The sequence below is a fragment of the Cricetulus griseus genome, chromosome 2, assembly GCF_003668045.3.
Source record: "Cricetulus griseus strain 17A/GY chromosome 2, alternate assembly CriGri-PICRH-1.0, whole genome shotgun sequence".
NCBI classification, from domain to species: Eukaryota; Metazoa; Chordata; class Mammalia; order Rodentia; family Cricetidae; genus Cricetulus; species Cricetulus griseus.
Window position 1 is genome coordinate 344880056 of NC_048595.1, and position 27164 is coordinate 344907219.

General features: G+C 43.6%; 1 protein-coding gene across 1 annotated transcript; it reads left to right on the plus strand.

Annotated features, from left to right (window-relative positions):
* Positions 1-22153: 22153 nt before the first annotated feature.
* LOC100773511 (peptidyl-prolyl cis-trans isomerase A-like) lies at positions 22154-22774 on the plus strand. Its single transcript, XM_027401264.2, has one exon. The coding sequence runs from the start codon at positions 22195-22197 to the stop codon at positions 22687-22689; it is 495 nt and encodes a 164-aa protein (XP_027257065.1). The 5' UTR covers positions 22154-22194; the 3' UTR covers positions 22690-22774.
* The last annotated feature ends 4390 nt before the right edge of the window (positions 22775-27164 follow it).

A 27164-nucleotide genomic window follows, 5' to 3' on the forward strand; every position in this document is an offset into this window, starting at 1 on the left:
AGTCTCCATGCAATCTGTATTGCAGCCTCAGCTACAGTCACGGGCTGTGGTCTCAGCTGCCCACCTCCCTTCTCGTATGCATCCCTGGCTCGACATCAAGCCAACAGAATTCTCAATAGAGGAGTCTAAAATGGCTAATACACAGTTAAGAAAGTGCTCAACATCCTTAGCCATCTGGGAAATGCAAATCAAAACAACTCTGAGATACCATCTTACTCCTGTCAGAATGGCTAATATCAAAAACACCAATGACAGTTTATGCTGGAGAGGATGTGCAGAAAGGGGAACACTCCTTCACTGCTGGTGGGAGTGCCAATTCATACAGCCACTTTGGAAATCAGTATGTTGACTCCTCAGGAAAATGGGACTCAGTCTACCACAAGATCCAGCAATTCCACTATTAGCCATATACCCCAAAGAAGCACATTCATACAAGGACATCTGCTCAACGATGTTCATAGCAGCACTATTTGTAATAGCCAGAACCTGGAAACAACCTAGATGCCCCTCAACTGAAGAATGGATACAGAAAATGTGGTACATTTACACAATGGAGTACTACTCAGCGGGGGGGAAAAAAAAAACAATGGAATCTTGAAATTCACAGGCAAATGGATGAAACTAGAAGAAACCATTCTGAGCAAGGTAACCCAGTCACAAAAGGACAAACATGGTATGTACTCACTCAAATATGGATTTTAGACATAGAGTAAAGGATTACCAGCCTACAATCCACACCACCAGAGAAGCTAGGAAACAAGGAGGACTCTAAGAGAGACATATATGGTCCCCCGGAGAAGAGGAAAGGGACAAGATCTCCTGAACAAATTGGGAGCATGGGGGGAGAGGGAGCTAGGAAAATGAGAAGGGGAGAAGAGGAGGGGAGAGGAGGACATGAGGGAGCAGGAAGGTTGAGTCGTGGAAGAATAGAGGAGAGCAAGAAGAGATACCATAATAGAGGGAGCCATTATAGGTTTAAAGAGAAATCAGGCACTAGGGAAATGTCCAGAGATCGACAAGGATGACACCAGCTAACAATCTAAGCAACATTAACAACCTTAAATGCCCTCCCCTGATAATGAGATTGATGACTACCTTCTATGCCATCCTAGAGCCTTCATCCAGTAGCTGATGGAAGCAGAAGCAGACACCTACAACTAAACACTGAGCCAAACTCCTGGGATCCAGTTGCAGAAAGGGAGGAGTGATGAGCAAAGGGGTCAAGACTAGGCTGGAGAAACCCTAAGAAACAACTGACCTGAACAAGGGGGAGCTTATGGACCCCAGACTGATAGTGGAGAAACCAGAATAGGACTGATCCAAACCCCAGCAATATGGGTGTCGGTGAGGAGGCCTCAGAAATCTATGGGGCCTCTGGTAGTAGATCAGTATTTATCCCTAGCATATGAATGGACTTTGGGAGCCCATTCCACATAGAGGGATACTCCCTCAGCCTAGACACATGGGGGAGGACCTAGGCCCTATTCCAAAGGATATGACAGACTCTGAAGATCCCCCATGGGGAGCAGAAAGGGTATAGGATAGGTAGGGTGTTGGGGGTGGCAGGGGAGGAGGGGAGGGAGAGGGAACTGGGATTGACATGTAAAACAATCTTGTTTCTAATTTAAATTAAAAAATGGAAAAACTATGGAGTAAAGCTCTCTCTGAATCTCATCTTTACTTCTTCTTGCTACCTAAATAAAATTCCTTCAGTGCATGCCTGAATTGTTCTGTTTGGTAGTTGTATAGATAAAAAGGTAATGACTGGCATGTTCCTATCAAAAGGAATGTGCTTTTCAAAGTGAAAATGAACAACATACAGAAGCCTGCTCCAAAGCTTGGATATTCCCCAAATGTTATTCTGGATGCTCAGCAGAGCAACACATCTACTTTCTCCCCCTAGAATGATTTCTTTCTTAATCATTAGCAGTCAATACAAGCTTTCTTTGAGATTTTTTTCATTCAGCTATACAATTTTCATATACATTTTTCATAGTCCATTCCTCCTCGTCCTCCTGTACTTCTTCCTCATGTCACCCCATTGTCACTTTTTCACCTGCTTGCACAGCACAAAAGAAGTGGGGAAAGGAAGGACAACTTAGAGATGAGACATGAGCCAGGATCTCCCTTGCAACATGCTGACTTTTACTCATTATAGTTTCAGGGATATATGCTTAGGAAATACCTTTGGTCACAGACACATTTCTACAGTGGCCTTCCTTACAAAAGAACTCAATATCACTGTTTGATTATATTCATGTTCAAAGCCTAGTTTTGTTCCATATACTGCTTCAGACTGCAAAATGATTCCCTGTGAATAGGACAATTGTTGCTTTCATCAAGGGAACTATGGGCTCATATTTGCCTCACTCACTCGCTTCCCCCATACAGTAGCTTATGTTTTATATGAGTGACTAGGGGCAAGTACACATGAAAAGGCAAGGAAAGCAAGCTAAAGCCAAACTCTGTGAGTGCGGTACAGACAAAAAAGCTGTGGGAAGTCAGGAAATGGAGTTTTGAATCGTGGTACATGCATGTAATCCCAACAGTCAAGTGTCTAAAGCAGAAAGATAACAAGTTGGCAGTCACCCCACCCCCGCCCCACCCCCCACTTCCCACCCCTACCCCTGCCAAGGAAAGAGTGAGAGAATCTGTATCTGTGGAATGACAGTTGACAATGACTTGGGGGGAGAGCTTTTAGGTTAGTCTAAATCAGGGTGGGTGTATTAATCTGTTCAAGCTGCTGTATCAAAATACCACGGGCTGAATGGCTTCAACAACAGAAAAGTGTCTTCTCACAGTTTTGGAGGCTGCAAGCCCCAGATCAACAATTCCTGGTGAAGCCCCTCTTTCTGGCTAGCAGAAGACTTTCTTCGTGTGCTCACCTTGCCTTTTTTTTTGTTACCTTCATGCGGAGAGAGAAAGAGAGAGGCAGGGGGAGGAAGAGAAGGAGGGGAAGGAGAAAAAGAGAAAGGGGAGAGGAGAGAGAGAGAGAGAGAGAGAGAGAGAGAGAGAGAGAGAGTTAGTTTCCTGGCATCTCTTCTAATCTTCTAACAGGGACCTTAATCTTATTACATTCTTGCTTTCTTATAACATTATTTAACCTTAAATACTCCCTTAAAAGCCCTACCTGCAAAAATAGCTACAATATGGCTTACAGCTTCAACATATGAATCTGGGAAAGAAACAAACATTTATCCCACAGCAGTGGGCTTAGCAAAGGAATGTGAGGGAGAGCAGTTCTGAGAGAAAATGAGGAGAAAAGTCTGTGTGTGTATGAGTGTTCATGTGTGTGTGAGAGACAGAGAGAGTATGTATGAGAGAGAGGCAGAGTGTGTGAAAGATTGTCTATGTGTATGTGGCTGTATGTTATTCGTATAAACTCACACAAGAAAACATCTGTTATTCCTACAAAAGCTTTTTACTAAACACCTCTCTAAGGCAAAAACATAGATACCTCAGTGCACAAAACAGACAAGGCAACTGCTCTCAGGGAGTCAATGATCTAGCAAACAGATTCACACATTAACACAATAGTGGATGACTTAGTAAAGATTGTAGACAGTGTAAAAACAGCAAGCACTGTGGGGCTTTAAAAAAAACAGCAGAGCATGCTATGGGGGCTGGGGAGAAGAGCAGAAGTGAAGAGAGGAGAGACTGAGCCTGGGAGGGGACACAGGCTTCCTGAGAAGATATCTCTGCCTCAAGGGTTAGGTGAGAGTGTCAGAAAAGCATTCCAGATGAAGTGAAAATAAAGCAGGGGGATAAAAGACAGGAAACCCTTTGACTGAAGAGGCTAATGTGAACCGAAAGGGAGGAGGGGTGTCTGAGTGACCTCCAAAGTGACTCTGCAGAGAAGCCAGAGTCTATTCTGCATGCATTAGGAAGCATTGAAAGTTTGAACATGGGAACATGACATCTTAAAGCTTTGCCCCAGCTAATGTGTGGGGCTCGGCACTTGAGTAGTGACAGTGTTCATCACAATGACCCAAGGAAGACTGCATGCTATTAGTCTGTGAAACCATAGCTGGTTCTGGATAGTTGTTAATGGGAGAGCTAAAGCTGTTTTCTGGCAGACAGAGGAAGAACCCGGAGAGACAAGTAAAGAAAATAGGAGTTTGTATCTTCTGCTGATCATTTCAAGGTTGTTGGAGTACATCTCCCTTCTCTGTCCTGACACACTGGTAGCAATTTAGGAAGGAAGAAACTCATAACTCGGGACCTCAGGGTATGCAGTCTGTGTGGCCACTTTACACTGGTTTATTACCATCTAAATAGTGAGATGTGGGCACTTCTGAACACTCAGAAAAGATGCAAGCCCCCTCTCCTTCCATCCTTTTCTTAGTTTATTATTCAACCAACTGCCAACGTCTCCCATGATGTAGATTTTATTGATGTGTACTGTGGACTGCCTTATCTTTTCCCACTAGAACATAAGCACCATTTTTCTCAGTGTCTTCACTGCTCTGTCTCTGCTTCTTGGTATACTGTAAGTATTCAGTTAATATGCATAAAATTAATGTACATATGTACCAAAAGAAGAGGGAGAAGAGGAAAAAAGAAGGGGAGAGACACAGGAAATTCGAACTCCCCAGGGTTTTAAGTGCTATACACTTACACAAGTATTTGCATCAAGCAATGAAACAATAACAAGAAAAGACTCCTTAGACTTTTTTTCGAGCAGTTTTAAGTTTCTCGTATTCACCCCCACCAAGGGCACATTATTTTGTGCAGTACAGATTCAAAGTCCAGCCACTTTTCACTAGATTGGGGGGGGGATCTTAAAGCTATGACACAAGTCAGAGAAACACTTACATAGACTTTTTTCTAAATGAATATTAAATAAATCCAGAGAAACCATCCTTTCAAAGAATGCTCACTATTCTGAAGCCCTTCTCAGAGGAAAGCACGTTCCACGCTTGTGTATGAACTGAAGAAGAACTGTACATTGGGGACAGAAGGGCAGGGCCCTACAAGCTGGCCTTTCCAACCCCTGGTTCCCATGAATTCAAAGTCAGCAGAGCCAGCAGGCATGGAGGTTACTGAATGAGAAATACCCATTGTAAGTCTTGGGCAATTTGGACAGGCCTTAATCTTATGAAGAGGCACACACAGAAACAATGATAGAACACTTCCAATAAAATGTTCACACAGACCATGCACATATCTCAGGATTTGGTTTCCATTGCCTGTTTTAGGTATTTAGAAAAATAGGGAGGGGAACTAGGTGCAGCTCCCTTCTCCAAGAAGGAGGCAAATCATTGGCACTCATCAGTCACCCGGGTTTCTGTGCTTAGAGTCTTCTGTTTCTGAATCCAAATCCACTTCCCTCACTCCTCCCCATTCCCATTCTCTCTTCTTCTCTGGGGGCCTTATAAGGCCAACCCATTGGTCTGCCCCAAGGTGAGGCTGGTAGAAGGGGGACCATTTTTGTCCCTTCTCCCTTCACACCAGACCACAGGACAGCTCTCTACCTCCTGAGGAAACATAGTCACCCCCTTGTTTGTAATCTCACTTAGTAAATCTGTCTAGCAACATCCATTGAGATCATGGTACTTTTTGATAGACACTGCACTGGGTGCTAGAAACAAAGATAGGTAGAATATCAAGTCCCTCCCATCAGATGAAGGCATAAATCCCTCCCTCCTCAGGACTCTGGAAGCTCCCTGTGAAACCTGGGCCAGCATGTAAGAAGTTCTTGACATCAATAAGAGACACAGAAATGGCTGCAAGGAGAGGTTGTGATGTGGTGTAGCTTCACGGAGATCAAGCAGGGATCCCAGAAGCTCTGATGAGTGTCTAGACTTGAACATGCCTGGGTTTAAGGGTGGAGAGCCATCAGACTCTGCAACAAAGACAATCCCTGAAGGAAGCTCATAGCTGGAAGCTGTCTCCACTGACACCTCCAATGTCTTGAGGGGATAAATTCTTCTTCACCCAGGGGAAATCAGTGTCCCCCATGGGACAGGAAGGAGAGACAGATAAGCATCCAAAAATCTCAAGTCAGACATTCAGAAGTATTAGAGAACCTGATCCAGTCTTGGGAGTCTTGAAGGAACTTCACAGACAAGATGACACTTTGCTTTGAAGCCTAAAGGAGGTGTTAGTCAGACAAAGTAAGTACGAGGCACAAGGACAGTTTTGACATTGTAGACCAAGGAAGAGACCTAAAAGAAGTGAGCAACTGCTGCATAGAGTCTGAGGCTAAAACGTCCAGAAATGAAGGTAGAAAAGTAAGCCAGGTAGAGTTGGCACATGCCTTTAATCCCAGCACTCGAGAGGCTGAGGCAGGTGGATCTCTGTGAGTTCGAGGCCAGCCTGGTCTACAGAGCGAGTTCCAGGATAGGCTCCAAAGCTACAGAGAAATTCTCTCTCAGAAAAAAAGAGAGAGAGAAAGAAAGAAGTGAACGAGGCCATAGCAAGGAGACTTTGAGTGTTATGTCCAAGAACTGAGGCTTTGGACTACAGGAAAAAGCAATCTACTGCAGAGGGATACAAGGCCTTCTGAGAGTATGGTTTTCCCTCAGAGAGCTTGTATTGGCAGTAAAGGCCTAGTTACGGAATTGCATGGTCTCCTTGGCCATGTTTCTGCTAGCCCTCTCTTCTCTCTTTTGAAAGATGCCCTTTTTGAGAAAAAAAAAAATCTGCCACATTGTGGGGCCACTATTAAGCTCCGTCTTAGAGGCAGGGCTACTTTCAACTGTGGGGGTGGCACAAAGAAGCCCTGCTACATACAACTAGGAGCTGGGGGCTACTGATCATCCAGAAGGAACCTTTCTGCTCTGTTCAACTTCTCAGGTATAAATCAGCCCCACTGAACATGGCCAGAAGAGAAGGTGTCCTGATCCTCACTATTCTCCTCGGCTGTGCTAGCCACGCCCAGTGAATTCCACTCTTGCCTGGATGATGCTGGAACTGGAATGAGACAGGTTAACCTGCCTCTGAGGAATCCAAAGGATGTCAGGGTCCTACGGTAACAGCTGTCAAAATGGGTAAACCAGGGAAAAGAGCCTTGAGCTGTGACAAAATTAATCATGGCAGCACAGGAGACAGCTGAACATGTCCATGCCTGATGTGAATTTCGTTCTCTGATAAAACATTCCTGTCGCATCAGGTTGGCTGTGGAAGCTCATTACTCTGGGGCGCTGTGTCCTTTTGAGTCTGCCGAGATGACAGCTGAAAAATGTGCAGGCATCTGATTCTGATGAGCAGGCTCGAGGAGAGCTGAAACATCGCTCTTCAAAACCTGATGCTTTCCCAAAGTTAGACAAAGACCTCAGGTTTGTTTTAGACTACTCAAGTGTCAAGTGCTTGGTGCTGTGAATCAGGAAACCCACCCCCATACCTGCCTCCTCTTTCCCCCACACACGCCCTTGTGCTCTCCCCACTGGCCACAGAAAGTTAAAGATAAAACTTCATGGAAACAGTTCGCTCTCTTCCTGGGAGTAAAATGAGAAGACCAAAGGGAAAGGAAAGCAACTTTGGCCAAGGAGAGGCCCTGTAAGGGTGGGGGTGAGAGAAAACTCAATCTGTCCAAGCTGTTGCTGTGGATTGAAGATACCCAGCCCTGCAATGCATTTGGCAGGTTTCCCAGGGGCATCTATGCTCCAGATTCCCGATCATCTATCAAATGAGAGCTTCAAGTCGGGGTGTTGCCGGTGCGCCCTTCCCCTCAAGGAGCATTCTTCCCCTTGGATGCTTTCTTGGCTTCTTTGAAGACAGAGGCCTTAAAAATACATCCAGTGCTTGGCTCAGGATGTCACCACACCCTGAATGCCCCTCTTCTATGCCTCACAATATATAGAAATGAGACTTCTCATCTATTCCTTCACTCACAGAACCTTGGAGGATTATATTTGTTCCAGATTGTAAGCTTAAAGGACTTCTACAAATGGAATCAGCAATACAAATACAAAACCGCAATCCAAGGTGATTATTGCTAAGAGAGTTGGAAACTGGTGCCTTTAGAATATTTTTCAGCAATCTTGTCCTCAGCTGAATTAAGGACTCTTCTCAGTGTTTTGCATTTGCTCAGCTCAGTCCTTTCCAGGGGGACTACTTTACTCTATCCTTTCAAGTGGATGCGCCCAGAAAGTCTGTGTTTTACTTAATTGTATTATTTTTCCCCTATAATTGAATCATAGTCTTCACCTCATAAAAGTAACTGGACGGTTTCTCCAAAGCACCAAAATATCTCACAGGAGAGCCCTGGGCTTCCAGTGAAGAGGTCTTTGCAGCGATTCTTACACACACTGCTGAAGATGTAAACTCAGCCATCAACCTCCTAAACAGACAGTTCTTGGAAAACAGGAAGGAGAGGCAGCTGGGTGTTCTTTCAGTTAACTGTCTGAAGACATAAACACAGGAACCCCACTTCCTTATCAATTCAGTAATCTCCAGTGCCTCTACTGGATGTGGGGTGGGGGAAAACCTGACAATATGGGGCCCTGACGATATTAATGGGCAACAAGACATTATCTGGACTAGGTTGAGGAGGACAAAGTACCACCAATCTCCTAGAACAATTCTGGAGAAACTTCCAGTGGAGTTGGCATTTTGTTATAAACAGTTGATTTCCAATGCCCCAGAGAACGATAGGCTGGAAGAAGGAATGGCCTCATCAGCCTTGAACTTGACGTCAGAAACTACTGTTGCTGGCTCTTCCCACGTCAAACAAAAGTGCCCCAAGTCTTTGGTGAGTCCATTTCCCATTCCTGTCACCAAAACCCCCAGATGTTTAGATGTCAGTGACTCTCTAAAAGGACCCCAGCCCAGCTGACCAGGAAGACGGAGAGCAAACAGAGGCTTATCTGCATGGCCAGAGAAACAAAGTGCTGCCGGGTCTGAAGCCGAGCTGCTAATATGCCAGGGTTCTAGGATGCTCCTGGCAGGAGGCCATGGCACAGCCCTCCCCCAGGCCTGGTGCCCTGAAAGAGCTCATTCACCATGCAGGGCTGAGCCCTTTCCTCTCAAGTGGCTACTCACCAATGGCGGACCCAATTACACGCAAGAGTGCTGGGGCTGCCTAGATGCTGAATCCTCCTTCATGCCGAATTGAGATTTCTTTTCCTCAGACTCACCAGACACAACTCTCCTACAAATGATGGGATGGTTATTTTAAATGAAGATTAAAAGGAAAACAAGAAAATTGCAAGACATGTTGCAGAAAGTAACTCAGAAGCACTGACTACTATACTCCCCCTACACCCACATGCACACACTCATACCTATGCAGACACGTACACTCATGCACTTGTACATACACACACGCACAGCTACACTCTCTTTCACATACACACACTTGCTGACTTCCAAACCTTTCTCCTACACCCTCATACACACACAAGCACACACACATACACATATGTATACAGTCACAGCACTGACTTCCACACCTGATCCTATACCTATGTCTCCACATATGCATACATACATACTCATATACATATAGACAAGTACTGACTTCCATACCTCCCTCCTACCCCCACACCTTCACACACACACCTTCACACACACACACACACACACACACACACACACACACACACACAATTACACACACTGGCTTATGTGCCTTCTCCTACACTCACAAGTTTACACATATGCTCTCACACAAACATGCACACACTGGCTTCCACATCTCCTCCTACACCCATACCTACACACACACACACACACACACACACACACACACACACACACACACACACGTATGTACTACGGAAGAGCAATAATTCTCAGAGCCAAGAATTGACATCACTTTCTTCTCAGTGTGGGAAAAGCCATAAATTGTCCTCAGGACCTCTGTAGAAATTCTCTCCCTTCCTGGCAGGATTTCTGCAGCCTGAGCTAAAAGCAAAAAGAAGGAATTTTCCTTCTTCCTACTTTATCTAGAGTAATTTCTTGATGAAACTGTATTGGGTCCTCCCCCGAGGCCTCTGGATTTTTATCTACCAGCGTTTCTCTTCCAGTGAGTGCATAGTTAATGAGTCCTATGAAATGAAAACATGAATTTCTGTCTAAAACAACAGGGAAGATTTTCCTCCTTTTGTAATTCCCTCTTTGGTATATGAAGGTGTTGTTTGTTGTTTGTTTTGATTGTATTTACCACCATACTATCGTGGAAGCATGGAGGGGACTCCAAATGGAAACCCTTGCAGGTGCCTTGGGCCACAGCCTTCGATATGCAGACACAGTATGGACCTCACACTGTCCTGCACCTACTCACTCCAGCAGAGGCAAATGATATAGCAGGAACCTAACAGACTCCTGGGAGAGGAAGGCAGAGCACCCAACTAACAAGATAGCAGGATTGAGAGGATAGCGGATTACAGATCCAAATCCTTGTGTGCAGCCTCCGTTCCCACCAGATTCACTGTATAGCACAAACTCCAGAACAACAAGCACAGCACATTAGACCCCAAAATGAGACCCCTCCATGAGCATGGGAGCAGGGGGATTTGTACAGCTAGACTGGTGACTGTTTTTAAAACTAGCTTTGATTCCCTCTACTGAAGAATTGATTTGAGCATGGAGATGACTAGAGCGGCAAAGGTCACTCATTCTCACTACTGTGAGAATTTGAACTTGGTCCTCTGTACTCACATGGTGGAAAGAACCAACTCTTGCAAGCTGTCCTCTGACCTGCACACACGTACCATTGCATGCACTGACCCACATGCAAGCATACACATGTGCATACGTACATATTACAAACACAATGAATAAATGTTTTTAAAATACATGGGTTTAAAAAAACATACATAGGTTTACAGAAAGAGGTGGACGTGCATAAGAACATTTAGATGTGGGTAACTGGCTTATCTGCTGTGAGGCCAGTTGTTCTGATGCAGGATTAACTGGGCCAAAGAAACAGCCTCAGGACTCTTGAGGAATAGTAACAGATTGCTTTCTCAAAGACATGACTTCTATAGCCACTAGCAAATCCCAAAAGGACAGGTAGACCACGTCTTTGTAGCTACTGCAACTCCTAATGACATACAGCTATACCTATGGATGAGAGCATTGCTCAACCCTCACCAGAGAAGCTTCTCCTTGCAGTAGATAGTAGAGACCCACAACAGGACAAGGTGATTAAGTTCATCACATTCTTCCCCTGGGCTCGGGAATATATGCAGAAGAAGACACAGAAAGATTAGAGCTAGTGGTGTTGGACAACTCCAAGGAAGAGCATCTTCCAAACACAATAAGGCTGATACACCTGTGACCTCACAGGGACTGTGACAGCATGCCCAGGACCTGTGCAAATTAAACACAGTCCGAGCATGGAGAAGGAAAAGTGGGCACACACGCCTACCTCTAACCAAGGAGCTATTTGCAATTGATAGCTGCTGGGAGAGAGAGAATTGGTTTTCTTCAATGCAATGACAGTGAGTATATCAATCACACTTCAGGGCAAAACCCCATGCTCAGAGTGATTGGCCAACAAAACAAATTCCACTGTCTTTTGTTAACATCGTATGCTTTTGTTTGGTTGGTTGGCTTTGTTTGCTTGTTTTTTGAGAGAGAGAAAGAACATGAAGTCGGAGGAGTGTCTGGTAAGAGTTGAGGAGAAGGGCAAGAGTATGATCAAAATATATTATATGAAATGTTTTAAAAGGTGAAAACGAAAATAAAAAATAAAGAAAAAGTTTTCTGTATTTAATCTGAAAATAAACATCTAAAGCAAAAAATGATTTTACTTTAAGCTAAAACATTGTTTTACATATTTTTGTATGTCTGAAATATTTTACAGTTTATAAAGAATTTTTAAATGTTAAGTGGGCTGCTTAATAGTGTCATGCATGGAACAGTATTTTAAAATGTGACCTTTGGCATTGATCTTAATAGAAAGGTCGATATTCACAAAGAAAGAAGAGAAAACAATAGTTCTCAACTTGGCAAATATGTATTTAATGTGTACAACATATATGTTGACAAATATGAAATAGCACAAAATAAATAACACCTATATTAAATTTTTAATTGAATGCAATATGCTTCCTTTTTACTTTTTATTTATTTTTTTTAACAGGGTCTCTACCTTTGAACTCCTTGTATAGCCAAGGATGACCTTGAATGGATCCTCAGGCTTCACCAACTGAGTTTTGTGATTATAGGCAAATGCCACCATTCCCAGAATCTGGGGATCTAATTCAGAGCTTTGCCCATGCTAGACAAGCAATCTATCAACTGAGCTGTGAAGCTAGCCCCAAGACTGACTTTAATATCATCAACCCCTCATGCCAGCTGGTTCTTTACTCTTTGTTGTTTCTTCTTTAGCCTGTGATATGAGTGATTTCACTGATGTACACTTTGCACTGTGCTGTTACTCTGCTCATTGCCAACAATGAAACACTGGGCTCAAACCTAAGAGTAAGTTATGAATTGCTGCTGAGTCCTTTAATACTTTCATATATAAACATATATTTATTCAGCATTTAGTATTTACATATATAAACATTTATTTTATGCAGGTTTTATATATGGATATGTAATGTATATTATATAATATATAGAAAGAGAGACAGATAGATATATAAACACCAACCACAGGTATTTATAGGCTCATTGTCACTGTGCTCTCTAGAGAGAGGTAGCACATAGCAAAACTCATATAGTTTATAGAGCATTTCCATGACAGAAATATTCCCTATTACTGTACTTAATTCTTGAAATAATCTGAGGAAATGGGGACTGCTGCTAACCATTGATTCTCAAAGGGGGTCCCTGAAGTTCAAGAATCTTAGGGAACTCAGTAAGCAATGGAGCCCCACAGTTATTAGTGGATTCTAGATCTGGGGCCAGACAACAAACTTACTCTTGCCTAGGAAGTCAGTTTATGGGTTGCCATATTTAGCAAATAAAAATATAAGATACACAGTGAAAAGTTAGCAGTGAGTAATTTTTCTAGTTTAAGTATGTTCTAACAGTGCATGAGACATTCTTACACTAAAAATCATCTATTTTTTGCTTGAATCCAAATTTAACTGTTCTGTACGTTATTTGGTAATCTGAAGTTTACCATCTCTCAGGAACACGCTGTCTGGAATGACAGAAATATGCTTTTTCTAAGGAAGAAAAGTAATGTTGGGTTAAAGCGGGCATTAGACATCAGGACAGAGCCTGTCCCATACACAAAATACACACTTAATAGCAGCTTGCAGGTGGGCAAAGGCCTATTGCATCCGCCTCACTCAAGGTCCACAGACCTTTACCTGGATTTGCAGAATGAGACCTTCTTACCTTCGCCAAAAAGAACAATAGAAAGAATCAATGAAACAGAGAGTTGGTTCTTTGAAAAACAATCAGTAAGATTGACAAACCCTTATCCAAACATGTTGACCAATGGAACTGAATTTCCAATCCTGACATAAACCTACACACCTTTGAACTCCTGATTATTGATAAAGAAACCAGAAATCCATACTGGAAAAAAGACAACATCTTCAACAAGCAGTGCTGGTCAAACTGGATGGCTGCAGGTAGAAGGAAGCAAATAGATGCATATTTATCACATAGCACAAAGTTCAATTCCAGATAGATCAAAGACCTCAACATGAAACTAGATAAACACTGAGCCTCATAGAAGATAAAGTGGGGACTGACCTTGAACTCATTGACACAGGAGACAACATTCTAAACAGAGCACTACTAGAACATGCTCTAAGATCAACAACATGAAATTGACAGTCTTGGGAATAGCAAAAAACACCATCATTCAGACAAAGCAGCAGCCTACAGAGTGGGAAAAGATTCTACCAACTACGCCGAGTGGTGATGGTGCACGCCTTTAATCCCAGAACTCAGAGACAGAGGCCAGCCTGGTCTACAGAGCGAGTTCCAAGACAGGCTCCAAAGCTATACAGAGAAACCCTGTCTCAAAAAACAAAGCAAAAGATTCTACCAACTACACATCTGATAGAGGGCTAAATATATACATACACACACACACACATATATATATATATATATATATATATATATATATATATATATATATAAAATCACTCAAGAAACTGTATGTCAAAAAAAACAATAATCCAATTTCAAATGGGATACAGATCTAAACAGTTCTCAATAGAGGAATCTGAAATGGCCAAGATACGCTTCAAGAAATGTTCAACATCCTTAGCCATCAGGGAAATGCAAATGAAAACTACTTTGAGGATCCTGTCAGAATGACTAGCATTAGTAACACAAGTTACACCTCATGCTGGTATGGATACAGAGTAAGGTGAATACTCTCCCACTGCTGGTAGGAGTGCAAACTTGTACAGCCACTTTAGAAATCTAACTAAATTTTCACCTGGAAGAGGTTATCAATTGAGAAGCTTCTGGGTTAGGGATGGGGTATGTGTCCACTAATCTTTTCAGCTCTTGAACCCTATCCAGTGCAGGTCCTATTCATGCAGCCCCACCCCAGTCTATGTGAGTTCATTGTGCCTTGGTCCTGCTGTCTTTAGAAGCTTGTTTCCTTGGTGCTCCCCATATCTCTGTATGCTCAGTCTTAACCAGATTTAATCTCTTTGCTATTAAAGCAAATGTAAAGAGGCATGGCTGCTCGAGATACTGAGAATCAGTGACAGTCAAGTCCCCAGTGGGACCTTCATCCCACCACCTCTAAGGCTCCAGAAACAATGAGGAAGAGGGAGTGGAAGGAATAGATGAGCCTGCAGATAAAAAGGAGAGCTGTGAAATGCTATCCTTTGGCATAATGCAGCCAATGCAATCATCGTGTCACAGCAGTGGTGGCTACCAGCAGCGCCTGCACAAAACTGGTCCTGTTGACAGTCAATCATAGATCAAGGAGCAGCCCAATTGCCCCTACTTCTCCCTACTAAAATACGATCCATTGATGGATTCTGTGGGAAGGGCAGAGGGTCCTCAGAAGTCATTGATGAATAGTACCAAACCCATGGGCACAGTCAGCCCTGGTGTATCATAAAACAAAGCAGAGAGGTGAATGTGGGAGAAGTACTTATGGGAGGGGGTGTGGAGAAAATAAGAGAGGATTGAGGTAATGGAGATCAGAATAAGGGTGTGTGTGTGTGTGTGTGTGTGTGTGTGTGTGTGTGTGTGTGTGTGTAATTGTCAGAGAACTTTGTTTTTTAAAGAATAGCTTCCCTGAGTGTCAACTAAACTTGGTAGACAATATGATTCTGTTTTGTGATGTGAGCTGGAAACAGTTGGCAGGCAGAAGAGAACCAAGTTACATCTATTAGTTTAGTCTTGTTTCTTTCCCCTCCTGTCCTACAAGTGTTCTATAGCCAGCTTTCCAGATGAAGTGACAAGTGCTACACTCTCAAATTCAAGCAGCTGGTTGCCTATTCACCCTCTGATTGACATCTTGAAGGTCAAATGTATCTTAAACACCCAGGAGTCCTCATCCAGCCCTCAGGACGCACCTTACTGGAACTGGTCTATGAACACAAGCTCTGCTATCGTTAGCCCAACTTGCTTGTGAGCTCATTAGGTTTAATAACCCCCTTGGAGGGCTTACAACTGCAGGGCCAGACCTCAATCTCTGAACCTGCAACTCTTCTGTAACACAACGTGATAGTGTAGATGGATATTGCTTAATGTGTTTGCAGAAAATTCAGAAGGAAATCTGTAAAAGTTCATGTCATCCTTATCAAGAAAGTTCAGGTGATGACAGATACTTTGTGCATATCTTCTACAAAAACCTCCTTCTGCTGAACTTAAGATTTTATTTTGTAATCAAGAACAAAAAGCTACTAGCATTGATATCAATAGGCTTTGGGGTTAAAATATATTCACAAGGAATATTAAATTCATCATATGACATTGAAGGGCATAGAGGAGGATGTCATCAATGACATGATGAATCTACAAACTCAGAGGAAAATTTTGGCTCCTTGTCCAACTCTCCCTCCAACAATAGTTTTGTTAACCTCTGAGGTTAACATTCCCAAGCAGACTTTCTTCATGTAGAAGCCTCACAACACTACAAATTCTCCTGATACTCACAAGCTCAGGAATAGACAGAGGGTTTGCATTGTTCTCCTTTATCCCAAAGAGTCCCAGTGTCCCTCCAATATCTGTGGGCCATCTCTCAACCCAGAAAGTAGGCCACTTTGGTTATCTATCAGGGAGATGGCGAAAGGAGAGGTTTTATCCTTTGGGAGAACAAGATCCATTCATCTGCCCCATCTAATAGACATGCAAAGAGAAAGTAGATGGTCCCTAACGTGATATCAGATAGCCCAGGCTAGATTTGAACTTGAACCTTGAGTCATCTTGCCTCAGTCTTGAGACTTGGCATTTATTTTTAAAAATTTGTTTAATTTTTAAACAAATTATCTTAATCTGCATGATTGTTTGTTGGCATGTAGTCACATGCATCACATATGTGTCTTATGCCCTCAGAGACCAGAAAGGGGCATAAGATACCCTAAAACTGGAGTTGCAGATGGTTGTGAGCCTCCATATGGGGCTAGGAACTGAACCTGGGTCCTCTACAAGAACAGCAAGTACTCTTAACAACTGATCCATCTCCCCAGCCCCAGGGCAACATGTGTTTTCTGCACACGTGGTACTGAAGATCCCTGGAAACCTGCAGTTCAACACTGAAATTTTTATTAAAGGGAACTTCAAAATTCATGACGTAATGTACAATAAAGCCCAGGGTAGCCGGTTCTTACACAGGCATTCTTAAACTTCAGTGTACATTGCAAATGTTTGAAGGGCTTGCTAAAGCACACATTGCTGGCCCAGTAAGTTTGCCAAGCAGGGCACTAAAGATGCATATTTCTCCCAAGTTTCTCAGACAATGCTGATGCTATAGGGACCATAATTTGAGAACTGACATCAAAGGCTCATTAGATGATGTAAGTAAAGTGACTACTTGCAATTTGGGCCTCTGTTCATCAAGAGTGGCAACTTTATTTCATGAAGGAGTCTACTCCATTTCTCCATTGTAGCCAGTGGTTTTCCCAAGGATGAAGTCTACTAATTATCCTTAATAATTATCAAGGGTTGTTCAAAGACACATAACCAATGGCCCACCAGGAGGACAGTGAGGTTGGGCGTTAAATGCACGTTCTCTAACTAAAGCAGAAGCCAGAAGCAAATAGCTCATCCTGGCCTGGCCTCACTGCCCTCCCATCTTATGCAAAACAGCACAAGTCACAGCCAAGTCAAGTGCGCCCTCCGTGAGAAAGAAGCCAGCAAAGTGGAGAGAAAAGACATCAACTTTAAACTTACTGTGCTTTCATCTCAAAAAACAACATGTTCTTTTTCTCTGGTTCATTCGGTATTTCTAGCGGAAGTAAAATTCTTCTCTGGCGTCCAAGAAAGATTTACGATTGAAACAGAACAGATTTTACCTGGCAGTGGGTGCAAGCGGTACTTGTTCTCTCATACCAGGCCCAATTGCTCTTTATTTTGCAGATACTAATATTAGGCCCGGTTAATCATCACACATTCCTTTTATTAGGTGAGGAGCTACATTCCTGAAACCACTCTCAGGAAAACAATCCTTTCCTTCCAGACCACCCTGAGCTGTAGACTTGGGGTTTCAGGAGTGGGAACATTGCTGGGCCATGTGGCAGACATTTAGGCAGCCTGGAGACATCTGTTCTTCAGCCTCAAGCCCTTGGAAGTGGTTGGGAAACTTCCTCTTGTCTTATTCAGTTGGCCCGAGGTCATTCCCTCTACAAACATCATGAAGGTGTTAGAATCACCAGAGTACTAGTCTTTATTACTTCTCTCCCTATGTACAGAGCCACCTGGGAGGAGGGCAAAGCTTCCAGAATAGGATGTATTCAATAGATTTTATTGGAAGGCACTGATTCAGGCAAGTTAGAGCCATCTGAGTTTTGTACAAAATACTAAATTGTCAGAATACACTCAATTTCATTCATAATGTATCTTATCCTAATAAGTCTTTTATAGGTTAGTTGCTAGCAAATTAATAACCAATTTGCCATAGAAATATTGTGGTCATACTGCGAACCAATCTCCAGATTCCTTCTCAACTCCTGGTGTGCCTGAAGGACAGTACCACACTAAGAATATCACGAAACCTCTCATTTTTCCCTTTTAGAATAAAACCACCCAAGTTACAGATCAGAACTTCAGAGTGTTGTAACTCAGGCCCCTCTTCATTCCTTTTCATCCAACCATGGGCATCATTGGCAGGACTGCCAGCAAAAAAAGGGGGGGGCGTGGGAATACCAGAGGCAGTGTGGAGACTCCAGGGGAGATGACAAGTGATGGAATGACAGAAAACCAGGTGTTCAGAGAGTGTGGGACAGTGTCAGGTTCTCACAGTTGTTCCAGTCCCTGCTGGGTGACAATGGTGGATAAGGAGTGAGTGGGAAGACAGGAGGAAATAAAGGCAGTCTGCCTTCAGAAGCAATGATGCCAGCGGCAATGAACAAAGCCTTCGACTTGGTCACTATCCACCAAAAGAACAAAATAAAATAAAAAGCTTGAGAGTCTTGAAATAGCAAGTGGAACAGGGCAGTTGGGGTTCTAACCTCCTGCTGAGCTCAGGCCCATGTACTGTATACTCCCTTGGAAGTGAATTCTCCGTCAATAAGTTCTCTTTGCTTCTATTCTGGAGTCGGGAAGGGAGGGAGGAAAAAGAAAAGAGAGGGGAGGGGAGAGGAGGGAAGAGGAGGGGAGGAAAGAGCAAGTCACCCATATCATGATCACAGCAAAGCAAAAAGACAAAGAATGTGTGGCCAACAAATCCTGATGGGATCAGCTTCACCAAAGAAACTGAGTTACAATCTGTACATCAATCCGAGATTAAAAGATGCCAACGTGCTTGAAAAATGCCAACATGTTAGTACCTAATGCTCTGCCAACCACAAGATCTTTAACTAGACCACAATGAGTAACTGCTGGTGAGCTCCTACTTTATGTCATGCCCAAGCTTAGGTATGTAATATTAGTACAGCCTTCAGATCACATATGGGGTAGATCCGAAATAAACTCATTTGCATCATTCCCCCATGTGGAGCCTCTGGGAGATTGCTTTCTAATACCTAGCTAAGATGTGCTTCAACTTCGGTCCACAGAAGGGGCTCCTGGGGGCTGAACACTTAGAATCCCACTCTCATCCTCACCCCAAAACCAGGCAGAGATCTCTCTCCTGCTTTAGAACAAGGAAACCAATGACAGTCCCAGCCTCAGGCTGAGAACAGGACATGTGACACCTGTCCCTGACTGACTTCTGTTTCCAACACTGGGACTCAAATTACTTCCCTCCCTCCATCCATCCAATTCATCCATCCTTCCCTCCTCCCTCCCCTTTCCCTCCCTTCTTCCATACCTTGCTCTTATCTTCACTTTCTTTTTTTCTCTTTCCCTTTTTTTCTTCATTTTCATTCTTGCCCTTACATCCTTTGCTTTTCTTTCTCCTCAGTTTTTTCTTCCTTCCTTCAAAGATGTATCTGAAAATTGTGTGCATTCTCTCAAGGAGATCAGAGAGGCACACTGCAAGTAACAGTCCCAGAAGCAGAGAGTTGAATACTTCAGGCTTGCAAATACTGAAAACTACCATCTGGCGTTCCCAGCATACTGCTTGAGAAGAAATCCTTGCAGACATTCATGGAAGGCCTCTTAAGCTTCGTTTACATTTCATAGCTTTTACTGAATTTTCTTCAACTGTGTCTCCAAACATACTTCTCTGGTCCATAAACTGTTTCTGTGAAACTTGGATCCCATCTGGTTTGATTCCTGCAATGGCGAGAATCTGAGACAACCAGTCGTTTCGAAGCAAACCTCTCTATTTGAAAACTGTCCTATGCCAAGTCCCTGTCAGGGTCCAATCACAGCACACTGGTGCCCTCTGATAATCATGGTGGCATGCATCTTCCAGAAATAGCAGCTACTGAGACCCTGCTTGTGGCTTCTTGGTTTCATTACTCCTTAATAAACCCTTGTTTATTGAACAAGCCAACATGAACTTCCTACAGCAAAATCTGACATGAATGCTAGTAACATCTGAGATTCCCAGCCTTCCCCAAGTATTCTTTTTCCCTTTTTAATAATGCTTTAGTCATCTTTTCTTTTTTAATATTATTTTCATTTGGGGGAAATATAATAAAATTACACCGTTTCTACGTTCCCTTTTCTCCTTATAAACCCTCCCATGTTTCTCCCCCACCACCTTGATCTTCCAAATTCGTGGCCTCTTTTTTGTTGTGACATATGTGTGTGTGTGTGTGTGTGTGTGTGTGTGTGTGTGTGTGTGTGTGTTCGTGCATGCGTGTGCATCTGTTTGTGTGTGTTCCTAAATATGTAAATATAACCTGCTCAGTTTGTATAATGGTTCTTTTATGTGTGTGTTTTCAGGGCTGACCATTTGGTATTGGATAACCAATGGTGTGCTCTCCCCGGAGAAGATTGTTTTTCCTCTTAGTTGCCTGTAGTTCTTCATGGAAAGCTGAGGCCCCTTGAGCTTTCCCAGTCCATGCAAGCCTGTCTATTGACATCAACTTTGTTCAGCTGGTGTTTAGGCAGCCATGTTGGTGGGACTTCATGGGTGTAACTTCTAAGAGACACAGTCTCACAGCTAACCCAATGTTCCTCTGGCACTTACTAGACCTAGCAATAACTTGGTGTGTGTGTGTGTGTGTGTGTGTGTGTGTGTGTGTGTGTGTGTGTGTGCACACGTGTGCACGCGCCTGTGTGCTCACGAAGTACATGTGAAGATCAAGGTACAACTTCAAATGTTGGTCCTTGCTTCTGCTTGTTTCTCCTCCTATGTTGCCATTGTCACAATTACATGTGCAGGTCATGGCATCCAGGCTTTTGTGGGGGTTGGAAGGATCCAAATTTAGGTCATTATGCTTGCCAACATAACTGCTTTATGAACCATGCTGTCCTCTCAGCCTTGACTTGTACTTGGTGCTAAATGAGTGTGAATTTCATGAAGGGAGCATCAAGATTATGTTTTCATGCTCTTGCATCATAGTATTATGACATCCACTAATGATTGTGAGCCTGGCCACTCTCAGGATCCTCAGGAATTGCTCACTGGCCCTCTGCTTCCTAAAGTTTCGCTATTGAAATGATCAGGGTGTAGCTAGGATACAGCTGGACCCGTAGAAGCACCTAACACAGAGAGCTGCCCTGGGAAGAAAGGCAATGGATAGCTCTCATTTCTTGTGGAATGAGGAGTTATACACAGGCCCAGGACGATACCCTTCGAGAAACAGTCTTTCTCCTAGGCATTGAGCCAAGGCAAAGAACATTCTGTTAATCGTTACTCATTGTCAGTTTGGCCAAAGAACAGTTGGGGCAGGAGGATGTTTTCTGTTTTGTTTGGTTTGTATCTGGGTGGGCACGGATTCTGGGCAAATTTCATGACCCCAGCAATCAGTTTACAATCCTGGGTGGTTTCTCTGGGGCAGAAACCCTCCAACCTGTCCTTACAAACGTCTGGTAAAGTCTGTCTCATCGCAAACTTAATCAGCTTGGCCTTTTTAAAACCAGCCTGTTGATTGGTTGAAAAGGAATTCTCTATACCTCTCTTCAGTGCTCACACAGTGGTTGTGGCAAGAGGGTTTTTCATGCGTGCCTCGTGCCCAGCCTATACTCCTCAGTGAGAGCATACACGGGCATACCTCTGAGCCATCGCCTCCTGCCCTGGACTTGGGAGTCCAACAGCACGATTAGTGCTCCCACTTCTCTTCCGGAAGATAACATCTTCAAACAGTAACCTTGTTTAACTTAAATAAGCCTTCTGGCCTCAGCAAAGGGAAAAGTCCAGTAGGAAATCCGCATTTGCTCTTGGCGAAGGCAGATAGGCACTACGGATGACTCTAGTTCTCAAAGCTGCTTACAAATCCAGAGCCAAGTTTTCTGGGATGGGGCATTAGCAAAACTCATTCCCTTAGGTCAGTAACAAGAGTTGGTGTTTTGTTTCCTGAGATGACTTGGAAAATATGAACAACTTTCACTCCTCTCAAAAAGATATGGAAAAACTCAAAACGTGTTCTGAGCCTACCATCCAGCAGGCTGCACTAGTGAAGACTACCTTGATTCAACAGATAAAAGCTGAATAGTTCCATTCAAAAACAAATCATTCTTTCTTAGAATTTGAATTTAAGATAACACTTTTCAGGTATTTGACTAATGCACATCAAAAAATGCTTATATATAAGATAAAGCAGGCTTTGCAGACGCCGCTGTCCCCTGTCGCCTCTTCCTGCAGCCATGGTCAACCCCACCGTGTTCTTTGACATCTCGGCCGACGGTGAGCCCTTGGGCCGCGTCTCCTTCGAGCTATTTGCAGACAAAGTTCCAAAGACAGCAGAAAACTTTAGAGCTCTGAGCACTGGAGAGAAAGGATTTGGATATAAGGGTTCCTCCTTTCACAGAATTATCCCAGGATTCATGTGCCAGGGTGGTGACTTCACACGCCATAATGGCACTGGCGGCAGGTTCATCTACGGAGAGAAATTTGAGGATGAGAACTTCATCCTGAAGCATACAGGTCCTGGCATCTTGTCCATGGCAAATGCTGGACCAAACACAAATGGTTCCCAGTTTTTTATCTGCACCGCCAAGACTGAGTGGCTGGATGGCAAACATGTGGTCTTTGGGAAGGTGAAAGAAGGCATGAACATTGTGGAAGCCATGGAGCGTTTCGGGTCCAGGAATGGCAAGACCAGCAAGAAGATCACCATTTCCGACTGTGGGCAACTCTAATTCTTTTGACTTGCGGGCTTCTTACCTACCAGACCATTCCTTGTGTAGCTCAGGAGAGCATTCCCACCCCATCTGCTCGAATGCCCTGTAATCTCTGCTCTCACTGAAATTCTTTGGGTTCCATATTTTCCTCATTCCCCTCCAAGTCTAGCTGGATGGCAGAGTTAAGTTTATGATTGTGAAATAAAAACTAAGTAAGAACTAAAAAAAAATAATAAGATAAAGCATATATAATATAATATAATATAAACTCTATTAGCATAATATACAATATAAACTATGTAAGTATGATATATATTGCATACATGACCCAAGCACAAGTATTTACCTGAAATAATTCATCCTTTCTACATGTTATCAATTTTATGTTTTAGTTGTTCTATTCCATCCTATTAAATCATGTTTCTGTCCTGTAAAACACCAGTGTTGAGTGAGGGGTGTGTAGTTCACGGGTAGAGAGCCAGTCTGGCATGTGCAAGGCTCTTGACTCAATCCCTAAAACGACTGGAACAAAAACCATTAGTTGTGACCCACAAAGTCGAATTTTTTATCCATGACCCAACATATGAAAAACACTCTGGAAGGGGAGAAAGGCTCCTGTATCACAAATCCTACAAACCTCCCACTTCTGGGACACCAAATACAACTGAGGATGGTCATTTGGCCAAAAATATTCTCAGTAAGGTGTAAATAAACTATAGTCCCCAGCGTTGTATGTTATGTTGCATCTGACATGTCACACATTTCATCCCAGTGGAGAAAAGAGATGAGAGCAGATGAAAATGGATGAGGGAAGGGATGATGAGCTCATGGAAGCTCTAAGTAAGGAGTGATCAATGTGCCTCAGTATCTCGGGTTTGGTCCCACCTAGGGAGTCCTAGTTGTCCCTTTCCATTGTTTGTGTCCAGGCCATGAATAACAATTGCTCTGGACAAGTAAAAAGGCCTGAGGCAGAACCTCAGGGGACCTGTATGGATGCAGCCTCACCTCCTTCCCTCTGAGACCCTCGTCCACATTCTGAGGTGCTCTTCACATTTCTCTTACCTTAGCCATCTTTCCCATCCCTGCCAGACCTTCCCTAGGCTTGAGCAGCACTGTCAGACAGCCCTCTCTCTGGGTCTTTCAGTGCACTGCATAGATGCCCACCAGACAGCTGCAGGCAGGGCAGAAGCGTTGGCCCATCCGTTATACCCTACATTCCCCACATCCTCCTCTGCAGCCACCTGCCATGCCCTCATCTCTAAAATCCACAGTCACTGACTTAGCTATAACACTGAGCATATGTGTGTGCACAGGCTTGGTGACTTATCTGTTCAGAAACCCTATTCACATCCTGGAAATGGAAAATACCCCTTCTGTCTTCTCTCCTTTGGGCCATTTAAGTTTAAAATGTTACTTTAAGAACTCCCATTTTTTGACAAGGCTCTCTCTCTCCTCTCTCTTCCCCCGCCCCCTTTCTCCTGGACTACAGAAGAGCCCTTACCAGGGTCCTATCAGAATTCACACATACATCTTTCTGGCTATATCTGAAACAGACAGCTTCTCTCCATCCAGAAGCAAACATCAGAGGCAGTGAGACTCATGCAGTTGAGGACCATGATCTTGAGCTAGGCAGACAGATAGTCTGTAGTAATAGAGATTAAAACTCCAGGGAGAAAAGGCCACCCAAAGAGAGGCTTGTGAGACTGGGGAGGAACAGAGAAACCCCAGGCAGGGCTGTTGTGTCCTTTGTCCCATTTATCCCTAAACCTTGGTGGCTTTCCTTCCCTTCCCTCACACTGGTTATTCTTGCATTCTGAGAGCCAATAAATTCCCTTTTTGCCTTTTGCCTAATTCCAGCTGGGTTTCTGTAAATTGCAACAACAACAAAAAAAAAAAAAAAAAAAAAAAAAAAAAACAAAACTCCTGACTAATACAGCCCCTAATTGTTTCTTGCTGGGTGCTACCATGTTGTTCCTAAACCAAATATTCATGTCCTGTAAATTTACATGTTTTATTTTGTTCCTTAACTCAATGGTAGGGTCTTACATTTACTGCTGTGGAATAGGTCCAGTTATTCTGACTCTCTCTTCTGGAGTGTCTGATCACAAATTTGCACATACTGTTGTCAGTTTTTGGAAACAGCTAGTTTCTCCATGGCAGGAAAAAGAATTGCAGAGACCAGAGCTCATTCAGAAAAAAATAGATTTTACATTGTAAGAAACTGACATTTTTTTGAGTAAATTATCAGTCCTTAGGAGAACTTTAGGCCCTATTCTCCAGAATATTAACTGGCTAAAAGAGGGGCTAATTGAGACATCAGGAAGAGAGCAAGAGGGCTCCAAATTCACATGACATTGTCCGGTTAACACTGGCCTATTCTATGGGGCTACATCTCTGGTGTCAACCTGGTTATAGACACCTCTTCTTAACATGCAAGCTTCATACTGTCATCCACAGTTGGACTCAAAAATCCAGCCATTTGCCTCAGTCACAAACTCACTGTATGCTGTCAGGAAACAAAAACAAATCCAGACTTAGTAACTATGCAAAATATTCTTGTAAAAGAGGGAAAGAAATATACCAGTGATCAGAATGCTGGCATCAGACCTCCTGCAAATTTCAGAATTTAGGCCAAGGATTTTCTTTTATAGAGGGAAATGAATAAGGCTGAAAAGGCCTAGGTATGTGGAAGTGGGTGGAAGAGTCAAGTTGGGTGGTAGACCAGATGATCAGAGCATACTTGTCCTACCAGCCAGATGATTTGGGGGGGGGGCACTTTTAATTACTGCTTCTGACTCAAGAAGGTCAAAGTTCAGAAACCTAGGACTAGGAAAGATCCTAAGTATGATTATCAAGTGTCTTGTTCTAATACATCAGAGAACACACAGTTGGCTAATTATGGCCAAATAGGAGATTGGAGAGCCTGTTTGAGGCCTTGCTCTGAGTGAACAGACATCATCCATGACTCTTGTTTTCTGAAATCACAGGGCTTGTGTAAGGCTCTCCAAACCTCACTTGTGACTCCAAGAGCTATCTGCATCTGTGTGCCTCCCTGGGTCACATGGGAATTCCCAGGTTTGGAGGTCAGTGAGATCACAGGAAATTAGGAATGACACCTTGAATTCTTGATCTGCCTCCTTGTGAATGATATAACATATTGAAAACTGTGTAGCCACAACCAATTTTGAGACTCATCCATGGAGTTTGCTAGTTACTCTCAGCTACGCCAGGCAAACAAGTTCATAAGTCCAAGTGTAACCTGTCAAGATAGTGTTGCAGCCCTAAAATTTTATCTTGGTGGAGTGAAAGACCCCTGCCCCTTAGCCCTTTCTTTCTCAAGTTTGTCTCCTCTTCCTCCTGTCGGCGGCTTCCCCGATCCCCACCCCCGGCGGCTTCCACTTCCCCCGCCACCCGCCGCACGCCCAGGCCCGAGAACGAGCACCAGGTGGGCCGGCACGAGAACAAACACCAAGTGAGCCGGCCTGGAGCCCTGCCCCTGAGCCCCCGCCCAATGAGAAACACTCCGTCCCAAGGTCTCCGCCCCCAAGGTCAGCCATCTGGATGCGGAGGGGGCGGGGAATTGAGTCTGTTGTACCAGACACCAGACCTTGAGAATATGCTGATCTGGAATGGCTCTGTGTCTCATTTGAACCATCCAATAGAAATGATTCTGTATTTCGCCTCATTTGAAAGACTCTGTGTTTCACCTCATTTGAATAACTCTGTACTGCACCTCATTTGAATAACCCTGTATAGCGCCTCATTTACATTGACCAATGGGAATAGCTCTGTACAATGCCTCATTAGAATTATCCAATAGAATCCCTGCTTCTAGCTTGCGCCTTTTTCCCTATATAAGGACCCCTTTCCCTTGGCTCGGCGCGCTTAGCCACACAGAAGCTAAGTCGCCCCGGGTACCCGCGTCTCTAATAAAACCTCTTGCGGTTTTGCATCCAAGTCTGTGGTCTCGCTGATTCCTGAGTACGGGGGTCTCCTCCTACGAAAGTACCTCTTTGGGGGTCTTTCAGGAGGTCTCTAAGAACCCTAATATCTGACTCCCATATTCTGATTCCTCCCTCCTTTCCACCACCCATTTGCATTTAAGGTATGAGTTCCCTCCTGGGCACAGGCTTCTGAGCCCCATTACTAAGTCCCCTCTTCCTTATAACTTATGCTGAAACTCTGTAATTAAAAATGGTATTGATAAACAGGTACTTACATGGTCCCCTCTAAGGCTTAGGGAACATTATGGAAGATGGAACAAAATGAATGTAAGAGCTGGGTGACAGGGACAAAGACTATGAAACACCATCTTCTGCATGACATAGCCTCCTCATTCATAAACTCACAGCAGCTGCAGTTGCCTACACTAGGCCTGCAGAAGACCTTCCTGCCAATTATCAGCAATGGTTTGGGGAGGGGATCAAAGGGACTTACCCCTCCCTATGGGAACTATTAGCTATGGATGTATATCTGGGGAGGGGAATCAACCT

Excerpts from the sequence above, each read along its gene's own strand:
- LOC100773511 (XM_027401264.2), top strand. The coding sequence starts at position 22,195 with ATGGTCAACCCCACCGTGTTCTTTGACATCTCGGCCGACGGTGAGCCC.